Here is a 15,152-nt window from a genome sequence, read left to right on the forward strand (position 1 = left end):
TTGTCGTCAGCCTCATATCGGCCCAATGCGCCAAGTTTTCATGCTCCTGCTCTGAGATATTGGATTTTTTTTAAATCTCACGGATGGAGAGTACTCAATGATATCTGATTGATAAATGACTTTTACATATCATTTGGTATCTCAAGCTAAGTATTTTCATTGCCGTGGTTTTTGTCTGGTCATAATCATGTTTCACCATTGAAATTACTGTATGTCATTTGCATAGTATGCTTGTGGATTATACGGGGTAAATTGGTTGCCTACCATTTATGTAGACCTATAGTACAGGTCATCTACTCATCAAGGGAAACACATTTTGACTAGTAGAACCCACTGTCGGGCTTCTCTTCCCTTTGACACAGCAATGTTGGCTTTTTCAGACCCCACCCCAGAGAGGGACAAATTGTCTGATCCAGGACCTGTAGTTGGGGCAGAGAGAGAACAGAGCCAACACCCAGATATGGACGGCAAGAGGATGAAGTTCTCACAATCCCCTGTCTTGGGCCCACTGAACCAGCCCAACCTGCCAGTACGGGTAAGAACACAAACCTATGTACAGTCCAGATGTTATGAGTCGTGCATAATTGTATGAGGCCCGAAAACATTGTCATCTACTTTGTGCCTTTTTAAAATAATCTTCACAGGGCATTTTTTATTTGATGCTGAGGAGTACACATGGCTACAGGAAGATGTTTAGGCCTGGGGGGTTCTACCCATGCTGCTGATAGCTATTTTGGTCCGCTCATACAGGAGTAATAAAGGCCCAGTATGGTACTTTTGTGATATTTAAAAAAATATATATATATTCTGATTTATCAGCACCCCTACTTCCTGCAGCTATTGGAATACAGTGTTGAAAATCAATATGCCTCACTGCCAATCGCCAATCCACTCTTACCCATATATTTGTCAGAACCCCTGTTAATTTTTAGATATGGCAAAAACCAAGACTATGTTCTTTTCAGAACACAGAGAAGTCCAAGGACTGGTACAAGAACATGTTCAAACAAATACATAGAATTCCAGGTAAGGGGATCATCATGAACATCAAACTCACTGTTCTCGTGTGTGTTTTGACTTGATATCAGTTGTTTCTGTCAAGCCGTTGTCTTTGTGAGTCTGTGAGTGTGTTCATTGCTGTCATGCTGTGTGTGTTTTGTGTCTCCGTCACCTCGCTCAGAACCTGTTGAGGAAAACCCATACCGCCCCACCTACATATTCCCTGAATTCTATGATCCTAGACAGATGAAAACCACAGGTACCCAATTGCAATCATGGCTCCACTTCCTGACTTTACTAATCATGTATAATTCCTTCTTTATAATGACCTCATTACTGCATTGACTCTCCTTTTGTTACGTACCATTGCCTTGATAGAATTGAAAATGGGTCAGTAAATTGAGCACTTGATTGCTTAGCGAAACTAAGAGTGAGACTAATAGAAAACTACACTGCGAATTCCCTTTAACTGTTTGATATTTAACATGAATGCAAAACATGACATTTTGCATTAACTAATCCATACACAAGGGATTGGAAGCTCTGCTCATGTTTTAAAATGTATATATATGTATGTACAGTCATAGCTAGATTTGAGCCACTAGATGACGCTCAAGTGCATGGATTACAACAAACAAGCACGACAGAGAGGCTTTGTATGTACTGTCCAGGCAGTAGTAGACCACACGGCCTGTGTTCCATCTACAGTATAATGTTAGCCTTTTTACACTAGACTAGTTTAAATCGGTCTAGTCGGTGTAAAAACGCTGTATTTGTGTGTGTATGTGTATTCAGTTATTCTGTATTGACCCACTGAAATAATAGTTATTTAGCTGTTTGTACTATCTAACAGTTTACTATTTGTACTACCCATCTACCAGTTGACAGTTGTTTTTAAATCATAAATGCCATTGCATGCCGTTTTGTACAGTATGTACTGTGTATAGATCTACTTCCTTTCCCTTTGTTTCTGCTCACGTCTGCTTCCAGGCAAGCTGATATGTCTAATTATTCACTGAATCGATCAATCAATTGATCAATAAATCAAACAGTTGATCGAAGAAGGTTTGTACGAAATGTGTAGACTATTCCGAGATTTCCAAGAACAGCATTACTTATTCATAAGGATGTTAAATCGATTGGATCCATCTTTAGAGAAGTAATGCTTCTTCCAAAGGGTTTTGACTGACACAACCTATGAATAGCACTCTATTTACAGTGTGTTTGAAGAAATATAATGTCTGAACTAATGGAATAAAGGACATACTGTACTGGGCAATTACAGAAGAGGAGGAGACGCTTACTGTGCCCTTTGAAGAGCTGTACCGGGTCTTATAGCCTTAAATGTGATATAAGGTTCTGGCTATACCCTGCGTTACAGCAGAAATACCTGAAATACATACTGTATATATCAGCATAATGTATCTGAATTTGAGTATTAATTTTAATCGTGATTAGATGTTTATAATAATAAATATGGCTCCTCCAGGAAAGCTATTGTTGTGGATGCATGTTATTGCTATAACGTGCCTTTTTGGTCTGTAATCGACCCCCAATATTTTTTTTTGTTTTTATATTTTTTTTTATTCTTAATCACGCTTCTGTTCTATATAACTTCGAACATGCATTAAGGCAGGGTTTCCCAATCTCGGTCCTATAATAAGCAGTTCACAGAGTACAGTCATTATAGTGTGGCACTGCTGCTACCAAAGTGACCTCTACTGGTTAGAGTGTCTACAAATGTAGCACCACTTTAACAAGCTAATTTAAATGACAATAGATTGGGTCACCCTTGATTAACATTGCATAGCTTAGACCCTATACAAGTGGAACTGCCAGTGGATCGACCTTGTGTATGTTAGTAAGTACATGTTTATAGTCAATAGATACTAATGTTTTTTCTCTCTCTTTCAGATGATGGTCCCTCCCCCTACGGTTTTGTGGAAGATGGTGAGTTTTGGAAATTGTCATTCTCATAGATTGAGAAATTAACATGATATCCATATTGTGCTCTCAAATAGCATGATCTTTGGATTTTGTTTACATTTTACTGTACAATCAAATTGTACAGTAGACACTTTCATCACTGGGAAGAGATGTCAGTTTATTTCAGTTTAAGCTAAACATTACAGGCCGCTTTCACAGCAGTGTCTGTTGTTCTTGTGTGTTTATGTTCAGTGAAAGGGGTCCCACGGTCAAAAAGTGCAGCTGAAGTTGACCATAGGTCGTCTATGCCTGTGCCAACCCGGTCCTCTTCCCTCTTCCCTTCCAAAAGGTAAGTCATTTTCTATTGCCGCTTCCCTTTAACATGGATAGTAGTATAGTGTATCCGCGAAGACCTCTTAACCCATTGAACTCACTCTTCATAATACATTCACTGCATCTCCAGAGCAGTTCACATGGCAATGCATTTTTGGTAGCACTTTTACGCGAGGGACTGTAATGAGATGCAGTAAGAGGTATACGATTATATTCATGTTTGGTGTGATAGTGAATGTTTAATGAGGTACAGTGTACATACACCACGTAACATGTAACCGGCACACTTGAACACATGCTTGTCAAAGATTTAAGGATTCAAATGTTGTGTTTATATTAGATGTGGGGTTTTTTTAGGAATTAGAAGTAGACGAGCAAAGAGCAGTACATCTGTTCCTCACCTCTGACGTTGAAACGCGGTAACCGTGGTAACCTCCAGTTAGGTCCTCCCTGACCTCTACTACCTCAGGTGCTTGTTGTCATGCTAGATGTGACTAAACAGCCTCCTCACCTCTCCCCTTAAATGTTAGTGCTGACAAAGAACATCCGCTCTCCTAGGCGTGTGGAGGAAGGAGTGATTCATTAATGAAAGAAGACAGGTGATAGAGGATAAACTGTTGCGCACGGAAGCTGAGGATGGCGTGCCTGGTTGGCTCTAGCACCTTCCTTGGTGTATATCTGTTTCCTGTAGTTACTGTACCTCTAGCGTTTGAACCTTCTGAGGCCGCATTTGTGTTTGTTGACCGCTTGTGGATTATTCTCTTCTCTTTGACAATTACTTTTGTGTTTTTACAAGTAACATTTGATGAAATACCTGGATTTTCCCACTACAATAAGCTGTTTGATCGGTAACTAACGGGTGTTAAAGATAGCATTTGTTTCGAACTTACGTAAAAATATTCAATGCAACACTAGGCCCAATTGTTTTAGTCTTTGCTTATTCCCAGTGGAATCATAGTGGAACCAAGGTGGAACCAAAGGAACCATAGTGGAATTCTATATCCTGAAGCAGATCACATTGAAATGCAGGAAATGCAGCTAGGGTCTTTGGTTCAGTTTACTTAGCTAGCATGACTCGATTCATGCCTTGACATGACTGTATATTTTATTATTTATAAAAAAAATTATAAGACAGCTCTGATGGAGAGCGCGAGAGAGAGAGAACGACATGGAAAAAGAGATGGAGAGTGGGAGGGGCACAAGCTTTCCTGTATGGGAAAACGCTGTTGATAATAGAGCTGTCACCCCAAAAACTAGCCCCAGCCGGTTGCCATGGAGACTGCTTGACTTGATAGGGATTTGCTCTCCCCTCCCTCCTGCAGGAACGAGTGGGAGCCCCCTGACAAAAAGGTAGACACCAGGAAGTACCGTGCCGAGCCCAAAAGCATCTTCGAGTACGAGCCGGGAAAATCATCGGTGCTGAAACTGGAGAGAAAGGTAACGACAGCCATGCATCCAGTGCCACGTGTGTGTTTCTGTGTTTGCCTCTGCAGTCTCTATACTACGCATGTTGTGTAAGCTATTTCCCTCTAAGAGCTTAGGGTGGCTGCTTCGCTAACTAGGGCAGCTCTAGTAGGCAACGTATGTATAGACTGAATTTCCATGTGTACAACATTCCTAAAGGGGGATCCTATTACAATGACAGATGACCTATCTGGCGGTGTGTAGGTATCACTTACAAGCCATGGCCATTGTCTTGCAGTGTTTCAACCAACGGCTTGAATTGGCTTGAATTGGCTTGAATTTGTTGGGAAAGGAGTTGGACAAATGCCTGTAAAAAATAAATAATGCAATGGATATTGTGACATCAGGCAATGTCCTTGTGGGGTGTCTTTTTTCATTACCTTTGACAGTATGAATACCGGTAGGTAGATCATTGTCCCAATACAGTGTGCACTACCAGGTTTCAATTGAAATAATAGAATCAGCTCCATCAAAGAGGAATTAAAGGCCCACTGTGATATTTACAGTCATTTTTAATGGCATGCACCCATTGATTCTTAAAGAGTATCACTTATAAATACCTCGTGAGATTCATTAAGGAGTAGGCCTTTAAATAAATGCTGCATATATGTTTAAGCGGACAGTTGGTTTAGCTAGCAGCCTCTTTGTGTGGCTCATACATAATAGAATAGAGTTGCATCTCCTCTACAGTAGAATAGTTATTTGATTATATCATAATGCAATCATTGTTTGTCTTTTATGGTAAGTTATTAAGGGTTATGATGCGGTTTTGGACCAATCCCAGTGGCACCACATACTGAACAGTAGAGAACAGGGCCTTGTTCATGCTGTCCATCATTGTCAGACAGACACTGCATGTGACGTGACAGTCTCTGTAATTACAGACCACGGTCAGTGGTTCTGTGTCAGGTTCCTGGCAGCATTAACGGCGGACTATACGGTCTCTTACTTTCATTTAGCCTAATATACTGTAGCTGTAGTTCTGGCGATTCTTGTCTTTCTCATTGCCATTGTGGCTCAATGATTGATATAAACAAATCAAATCAAATTGACATGCTAGTAAACTATTTATATTAACATTTAGAATAAGTACAATAAGAATATTTCACAAATAAGAACACAAAAGCAGATGGGACCCATGAAAACATGTAGTATTACACTTGCTTATCTTCTCTTACACGTATGCACACACTGCACACTACAGTTGAGTACGATTCAGATGACTGCTTCATATTATTTGTTGAAGTCACGTGGTATGTGCATTCTATGTCTTTATACATCTGAGAACAAATCAGTATAAGTATATTCCAAAATTTCCTTCTTTTTTTCACCTGGGATAATTCACCGGCACATAAAGACAAATCTTTAGGAATTATTTCTGATTGTGAACTCTTGTTTAGAAATTCATTATGTCGGTCGGGAATGTTGTCTGGATCACATCAAGAATGTGTCATAGCCTCATTGCCTGTGTCTGTAAATGATGTGCTGTCTGAACTGTCTTCTCTTTGTCTTTCTCCTCTTTTCCTTGTTGCCATGGCCCCGTAGACTCAGGACATAAGTCCAGAAGATGTACATTTAGAGAATGAGCCTTGGTATAGATTCTTTTCAGAGATGGATTTTGATAAAGCGGTAAGTGGTCACAGTCTAAAAGTGACGGTGTATTTAAACAATGCATGTGATAATAACATCCATGTTTAAATGCCTAAACAAACTATGTTTGTCCGTAACGACAACTCCAACAACTTTTGCAAACCTTTACTCAACATTAACCAAAAACGTTATCCCCTCCTAAAACTCGCGTAATGGGGCCTTACCTTGAGTTATTGCCTGCTATCACTTTTCCCAGCTCTAGGTAGTCAATCAACTCTAGATATAGCTCTATCATTGTACAGTATATACAACACATTGTTATATTTTTCTTTCTACTATCAGTCGGAAGTGGGTCTATGGGCAAAGAAATGCAGATAATTGTTTTGTTATGCTATCATTGCTAATTATGTTTAATTTGGCAAGTTTTATACATTGAAGACCAACTCCGTCTCTCCACTTCAATAACCCCTGGAAGTGTGCTGTCTTATATAAAGACAAAATCCCCCTCTATGCTGTATATCTTGGTGACTGCTCTTCATCTGTGAGGCTTGCTGTGTTTGGATTGTAACTTAGCTACATCAACTATGCTGGCAGCTGAGCATTGTATGACGACCTACAGCAGAAGTGTCTCCTGTCCGGTCATTAGGCGATTTACATTTTTGAACATTGTCCATATGTTAGGCTAATTATATACCCAATTCGGGTTAGGTGTCCTACTGCTACTGTATATGATGATAAAGAATAATTGATGAACGCTACAGCTGTCGGTGCAGTTGGCCATCTTTGTATTTTGTCCCTTACAACAGGATCCTCAAGGCTATGCCAACACTGGCACCATGCCGCCTGTGCCATGTCATTAACTCAGCACCCATGTGGAACTCTTTTTGTTGTTGCATTTATGGGCACCCTGCAAATGAGGACACATAGCATACCCCAGAGGACTGGGCAAGGTGATTCAACTGTGGGTAATACTTTAGTTCAAGACTGTTATACCCTTTTCACACAATCATGCTGACACGAACCGTATTGTGCTGGCTCAGATATTTTCCTATCACGTGGTCCTTTCCAGTAGAGTCTCTGACAACTATGGTAGATAAAACCAGGCCAGCACAATACAGCTTGGCTCTGCTTGGCTCAACCCGGTAGTGTGAAAAGAGTATTACAGTGCCCACACAATCATTACATGACAGGCCTTATTGAATCAAGGAGTGCTGTCTAGTCTGGTTTACAGTGCATTCAGAAAGTATTCAGACCTCTTGACCTTTTCCCCATTTTGTTACGTTACAGCCTTATTCTAAAAAACTATCTTGGGTATGACGCTACAAGCTTGGCACACCCATTCCTTCTCTGCAGATCCTCTCAAGCTCTGTCAGGTTGGATGGGGAGCGTCACAGCACAGCTATTTTCAGGTCTCTCCAGGGATGTTCGATCGGGTTCATGTCTGGGCTCTGGCTTGGCTACTCGAGGACATTCAGAGACTTGTCCCGAAGCCACTCCTGCATTGTGTTGGCTGTGTATTTAGGGTCATTGTCCTGTTGGAAGGTGAAACTTCACCCCAGTCTGAGGTCCTGAGCGCTCTAGAGCAGGTTTTCATCAAGGATATCCCTGTACTTTGCACCGTTCATTCATCTCAATCCTAACTGGTCCCCCAGTCCCTGCCGCTGAAAAACATCCCCACAGCATGATGCTGCCACCACCATGCTTCTCTGGAGCTCTGTCAGAGTGACCAGCGGGTTCTTGGTCACCTCCCTGACCAAGGCCCTTCTCCCCGATTGCTCAGTTTGGCTGGGCGGCCAGCTCTAGGAAGAGTCTTGGTGGTTACGAACTTCTTCCATTTAAGAATGATGGAGGCCACTGTGTTCTTTGATTCATTTTTTGGTACCCTTCTTGGTACCCTACCCCACCTGTCTCTGAGCTCTACGGACAATTCCTTTGACCTCATGGCTTGGTTTTTGCTCTGACATGCACTGTCAACTGTGAGACCTTATATAGACAGGTGTGTGCCTTTCATGTCCAATCAATTGAATTTACCACAAGTGGACTCCAATCAAGTTGTAGAAACATCTCGAGGATGATCAATGTAAACAGGATGCACCTGAGCTCAATTTAGAGTCTCATAGCAAAGTGTCTGAATACTTATGTAAATAAGGTATTTCTGTGGTTTTTTTTTATGTAACGGCAGTCTAAGTCGTCCTCCTCCTCAGACGAGGAGAGGCGAGAAGGATCTGAGGACCAATGTGCAGCGTGGTAATTTTCCATTATTTAATTAACACAAAATAAGACACTATACAAAATGACAAAACAAACTAACCGTCACAGTCCTAGCTGGTGCAGACAAAACACAAAGACAGGAAACAACCACCCACAATCCCCAACACAAAACAAGCCACCTATATATGATTCTCAATCAGGGACAACGATTGACAGCTGTCTCTGATTGAGAACCATATTAGGCTGGACACAGAAACAGACTAGACTAGACACACAACATAGAATTCCCACCCAGCTCACGTCCTGACCAACACTAAACAAGCAAAACACATAAGAACTCTGGTCAGGACGTTACAGTACCCCCTTCCTGAGGTGCGGACTCCGAACGCACCCCTAAAACTCAAGAGGAGGGTCTGGGTGGGCATCTGTCCGCGGTGGCGGCTCCGGCGCAGGACGAGGATACCACTCCACAACTGTCTTTGTCCCCCTTCTTAGCATCCTTTGAGTGGCGACCCTCGCCCACGACCTTGGCCTAAGAATCCTCCCCAAGGACCCCACATGATTTTGGAGGTAGCTCAGGACAGAGAGGTAGCTCAGGACAGAGAGGTAGCTCAGGACAGAGAGGTAGCTCAGGACAGAGAGGTAGCTCAGGACAGAGGGGCAGCTCTGGACTAATGGCAACTCCGGACTGAGTGGCAACTCCGGACTGAGTGGCAACTCCGGACTGAGTGGCAGCTCATGACTGAGTGGCAGCTCATGACTGAGTGGCAGCTCATGACTGAGTGGCAGCTCATGACTGAGTGGCAGCTCATGACTGAGTGGCAGATCATGACTGAGTGGCAGCTCATGACTGAGTGGCAGCTTATGACTGAGTGGCAGCTCATGACTCTTGGGCAGCTCATGACTGTAGGGCAGCTCATGACTGGAAGGCAGCTCATGAATGAAAGGCAGCTCATGAATGAAAGGCAGCTCATGAATGAAAGGCAGCTCATGACTGGCGGGCGGCTCATGACTGGCTGGCGGCTCTTGACTGGCTGGCGGCTCTTGACTGGCTGGCGGCTCTGGCAGCTCCTGACTGTCTGGCGGCTCTGGCAACTCCTGACTGTCTGGCGGCTCTGGCAGCTCCTGACTGGCTGGCGGCTCTGGCAGCTCCTGACTGGCTGGCGGCTCTGGCAGCTCCTGACTGGCTGGCGGCTCTGGCAGATCCTGACTGGCTGGCGGCTCTGGCAGATCCTGACTGGCTGGCTCAGATGGCGCTGGGCAGACGGATGGCTCAGATGGTGCTGGGCAGACGGATGGCTCAGATGGCGCTGGGCAGACGGATGGCTCAGATGGCGCTGGGCAGACGGATGGCTCAGATGGCGCTGGGCAGACGGATGGCTCAGACGGCGCTGGGCAGACGGATGGCTCAGACGGCGCTGGGCAGGCAGGCAGCTCAGACGGTACTGGGCAGACGAGCAGTGCAGGCGGCGTTGGGCAGACGGCCGACTCTGACCTGCTGAGGCGCACAGTAGGCCTGGTGCGTGGTGCCGGAACTGGTGGTACCGGACTGGAGACACGCACCTCAGGGCGAGTGCGGGGAGAAGGAACAGGGCACACTGGACTCTCAAAGCGCACTATAGGCCTGGTGCGTGGTTCCGGCACTGGTGGTACCGGGCTGAGGGCACGCACCTCAGGGCGAGTGCGGGGAGAAGGAACAGTGCGTACAGGGCTCTGGAGACGCACAGGAGGCTTGGTGCGTGGTGCCGGAACTAGAGGTACTGGGCTGGAGACACGCACCACAGGGAGAGTGCGTGGAGGAGGAACAGGGCTCTGGAGACGCACTGGAAGCCTGGTGCGTGGTGTAGGCACTGGTGGTACTGGGCTGGGGCGGGAAGGTGGCGCCGGATATACCGGACCGTGCAGGCGTACTGGCTCCCTTGAGCACTGAGCCTGCCCAACCTTACCTGGTTGAATGCTCCCCATAGCCCGTCCAGTGCGGGGAGGTGGAATAACCCGCATTGGGCTGTGTTGGCAAACCGGGGACACCATTCGTAAGGCTGGTGCCATGTACACCGGCCCGAGGAGATGTACTGGAGGCCAGATATGTTGAGCCGGCTTCATGGCACTTGGCTCAATGCTCAATCTAGCCCGCCCAGTGCGGGGAGGTGGAATAACCCGCACCGGGCTATGCACACGTACATGAGACACCGTGCGCTCTTCCGCATAACACGGTGTCTGCCCGTACTCCCGCTCTCCACGGTAAGCATGGGAAGTGGGCGCAGGTTTCCTACCTGCCTTCGCCACACTACCCTTTAGCCCCCCCCCCCCCCCACCCCACCCCACCCAAGACATTTTTGGGGTTTCTTCACGGGCTTCCAGCCACGCTTCCGTGCTGCCTCCTCATACCACCGCTCCTGGGCTTTAGCTGCCTCCATCTCTTCCCGAGAGCGGCGATATTCTCCAATGTGAGCCGAGTGTCCTTTACCTTCCAGTATTTCCTCCCATGTCCAGGATTCCTGTGTAGTGGGTCGCTGCTGCTGCTGCCCGTACTCACGCTGCTTGGTCCGAGTTTGGTGGGTGGTTCTGTAACGGCAGTCTAAGTCGTCCTTGTCACGTTCCTGACCGGTTTTCTGTTATTTTGTATGTGTTTGACGGTCAGGGCGTGAGTTTGGGTGGGTAGTCTATGTTATGTGTTTCTATGTTGGTTTAAGGGTAACCTGATATGGCTCTCAATTAGAGGCAGGTGGTTTTCATTTCCTCTGATTGAGAGCCATATTAAGGTAGGTGTTTTCACATTGTTTGTTGTGGGTGGTTGTCTCCTGTGTCAGTGTCTGTGTATGTTACGCCACACGGGACTGTTTCGGTTTCGGTTTTGTTTGTTCGTTCGTTCGTTTTATGTAGTCAGTTTTCCTGTTCATGCGTTCTTCGTGTTTAATGTAAGTTCGTCGTCCAGGTCTGTCTACGTTGTTTATTGTTTTTGTAATTATTCAAGTGTTCGTCGTGTTTTCTGTTTTGTTTATTAAAAAATCATGTCTTATCACAACGCTGCATTTTGGTCTAATCCTTGCTACTCCTCTTCGGATGAGGAGAAGAAGGAAGCCCGTTACAGTCCTCCTCCTCAGACGAGGAGAGGCGAGAAGGATCTGAGGACCAATGTGCAGCATGGTAATTTTCCATTATTTAATTAACACAAAACAAGACACTATACAAAATGATAAAACAAACTAACCGTCACAGTCCTAGCTGGTGCAGACAAAACACAAAGACAGGAAACAACCACCCACAATCCCCAACACAAAACAAGCCACCTATATTTGATTCTCAATCAGGGACAACGATTGACAGCTGTCTCTGATTGAGAACCATATTAGGCTGGACACAGAAACAGACTAACTAGACACACAACATAGAATTCCCACCCAGCTCACGTCCTGACCAACACTAAACAAGCAAACACATAAGAACTCTGGTCAGGACGTTACATTTTAATACATTTGCAAAAATGTCTAAAAGCCTGTTTTCACTTTGTCATTATGGGGTATTGTGTGTAGATTTATGAGGAAAACACTTCATTTAATACATTTTATAATAAAGCTGTAACGTAACAAAATGTGGAAAAGGTCAAGGGGTCTCAATACTTTCTGAAGGCACTGTATTTACTATAGTATCTTTTCCAAGTGAGGGCATGTTGTCAAAGTTGAATCATAAGTTTGATATACAGTAGGCAGCTTGACAAATACCGCTAGGCTACGTGCCTTGGGCTCCAGTTGGCACCAGACAAGTATTCAGACTCACTGGCTGCCCACAAACAGATGTTCTGTCTCCTTGCCTTCTGCTTTGTAAGTCAGTCAGGACCAACCTCCACAGCGGAGTCTGCCTGGAAACCACACCCTGGATCGTATGATGCGGAGCCACTGACTACATGAGATCATATTCTCACGTCAGCTGAACACAGGGCAGGCTTAAGAATCTCCCATCTTCCCAACCTTGTCTTTAAGTCAGTGTTATCCATGGAAAGTATTGTCTGACTCAGACTCCAGCAACTCCTGTCCTGCAACTCCTGGTTGGTTATATTAGGATTAGGAGGGGGTAGTACTAAAAACTTGGCCTCCAAGTAGGATGGTTTCCAGATGAGCTCAATTTGATGTCTGACTAACTCAAAGCTCCTGCTACACCTGGTATGTGTAGTATTTGACCCTCAAGGGGTGGGCTAGACATGCCGGCACATTGGGGTTTGATTGGCATATCTCTTCTTGGTTATGGTGACTCTACAGGCTGCTTGTAACCTCTATGAGTTCTCAGAGTGCTCATGGGATGATGACTCCTTCTTAGAAGGTCTAGTGACTCTAGACTCCATGTATGTCCATTTAACACATGACAATCAACCTATGGAAGAAACCTGAGTATTCTTTCACAATATATACAGTACCAGTCAAAAAGTTTGTACACACCTACTCATTCAAAGGCTTTTCTTCATTTTTACTATTTAATACATTGTAGAATAATAGTGATGACATCAAAACTATGAAATAACAAAAATGGAATCATGTTGTAACCAAAAATGTGTTCAACAAATCAAAATATATTTTATATTTGAGATTCTTCAAAGTAGCCATCCTTTGCCATGATGACAGCTTTGCACACTCTTGGCATTCTCTCAACCAGCTTCATTGGGTAGTCACCTGGAATGCATTTCAATTAACAGATGTGCCTTGTTAAAAGTTAACTTGTGGAATTTCTTTCCTTAATGCGTTTGAGCCAATCAGTTGTGTTGTGACAAGGTAGGAGGGGTATACAGCAGACAGCCCTGTTTGGTAAAAGACCAAGTCCATATTTAAGCAAGAACAGCTCAAATAAGCAAAGAGAAATGACAGTCCGTCATTACTTTAAGACATGAAGGTCAGTCAATACGGAAAATGTCAAGAACTTTGAAAGTTTCTTCAAGTGCTGTCGCAAAAGCCACCAAACTGGCTCTCATGAGGACCGTCACAGGAAAGGAAGACCCAGAGTTACCTCTGCTGCAGAGGATAAGTTCATTGGAGTTACCAGCCTCAGAAATTGCAGCCCAAATAAGTGCATCACAGAATTCAAGTAACAGACACATCTCAAAATCAACTGTTCAGAGGAGACTGCGTGAATCAGGCCTTCATAGTAAATTGCCGCAAAGAAACTACTACTAAAGGACAACAATAATAAGAAGAGACTTCCTTGGTTCAAGAAACACGAACAATGGACATTAGACTGGTAGAAATCTGTCATTTGGTCTGATGAGTCCAAATGTGCTATCTTTTGTTTTCAACAGGACAATGGCCCAACCCACGTCCCGGCTGTGTAAGGGCTATTTGACCAAGAAGGAGAGTGATGGAGTGCTGCATCAGATGACCTGGTCTCCACAATCACCCGACCTCAACCCAATTGAGATGGTTTGGGATGAGTTGGACCGCAGAGTGAAGGAAAAGCAGCCAACAAGTGCTCAGCATATGTGGGAACTCCTTCAAGACTGTTGGAAAAGCATTCCAGTTGAAGCTGTTAGAGATAATGTCAAGAGTGTGCAAAGCTGTCATCAAGGCAACGGGTGGCTACTTTGAAGAATCTCAAATATAACATATATTTTGATTTGTTTAACACTTGTTTGGTTACTACATGATTCCATATGTGTTATTTCATAGTTTTGATGTCTTCACTATTATTTTACAATGTAGAGAATTGTACAAATAAAGAAAAACCCTTGAATGAGTAGGTGTGTACAAACTTTTGATTGGTTCTGTGTGTGTGTGTATATATATTTTATTTTATTATTATTATTTTTGCCTATGCCCAGCAGCTTAATGGTTTCTTGACAGAGTATCGATCTAACAATAGATAAAGTGGTTTTCTGACCTGTTATACTTGTAGTGCATTGTCTTATGATCACAATCCTTGTCGCTCCAAAATCATGGTCATAACCAGATCGATGCACTGACATTCTTGTTTGATCACATCAACCATTAATACCTCACAAAGGTCACGACTTATGCATGAGCTCACAGTCAAAGGCCTCGGCATTCATATGATTACAGTCACATTCAATCACAGCTCCATGGACATACAAGGTGAAACGGAAGCAAAATACCATGCATATCTATGGTTAGGAAGAAAGTTTTGGCCTTCTGTGTCCCGACTGAGTGACTGCGTCAGTGACTAGTCTGTCTGGCGTAAGCTGTCACTGAGAGGGCAGCTGCATGTGGGGCCATTAATACAGTGTCGGACTCTGACCACAGTCTCTGTACGGATTCATACACTGAATGGCTGGGCATCCCAAATGGCACCCTAGTCCCTATATAGTGCACTGCTTTTGGCCAGAGCCCGATGGTCCCTGGTCAAAAGTAGTGCGCTATATAGGGACTAGGGTGCCATTTGGGACGTGCCCATTATGAACCTCTCCGCGACTTTAATGTTCGACCGGAAGTAACCCATAATCCCCTCAGCTCATTGTTTTCATATTTAACCTCAGTTATAGACTTAACCTTTATCTCTAGCTATAACAGTAACAACATGCTAGGGGAGCTGATTTTTTTTAATAAGAACTTGTCTAAACATTTACTTTTGGAAGGAAAGGCTCCCATTACACTCATGATTCCTATTTTTGGAATGTGAATAAACAAAGT

At 44.1% G+C, this 15,152-nt stretch overlaps 1 protein-coding gene across 4 annotated transcripts in view; it reads left to right on the forward strand.

Annotated features, from left to right (window-relative positions):
• LOC129853509 (sorbin and SH3 domain-containing protein 1) overlaps positions 1–15,152 on the forward strand; it is an 82,025-nt gene that overhangs the window by 39,868 nt on the left and 27,005 nt on the right. For all 4 annotated transcript variants that reach the window (XM_055919663.1, XM_055919638.1, XM_055919646.1 and 1 more), the window contains exons 7-13: positions 381–535; positions 966–1,026; positions 1,181–1,258; positions 2,914–2,949; positions 3,178–3,274; positions 4,581–4,695; positions 6,268–6,351. In XM_055919663.1, coding sequence (XP_055775638.1) covers positions 381–535; positions 966–1,026; positions 1,181–1,258; positions 2,914–2,949; positions 3,178–3,274; positions 4,581–4,695; positions 6,268–6,351 — 626 coding nt within the window. The remainder of the gene's footprint in view (positions 1–380; positions 536–965; positions 1,027–1,180; positions 1,259–2,913; positions 2,950–3,177; positions 3,275–4,580; positions 4,696–6,267; positions 6,352–15,152) is intronic.

This window comes from Salvelinus fontinalis, chromosome 1 (assembly GCF_029448725.1).
Source record: "Salvelinus fontinalis isolate EN_2023a chromosome 1, ASM2944872v1, whole genome shotgun sequence".
In the NCBI taxonomy this organism is placed as follows: domain Eukaryota; kingdom Metazoa; phylum Chordata; class Actinopteri; order Salmoniformes; family Salmonidae; genus Salvelinus; species Salvelinus fontinalis.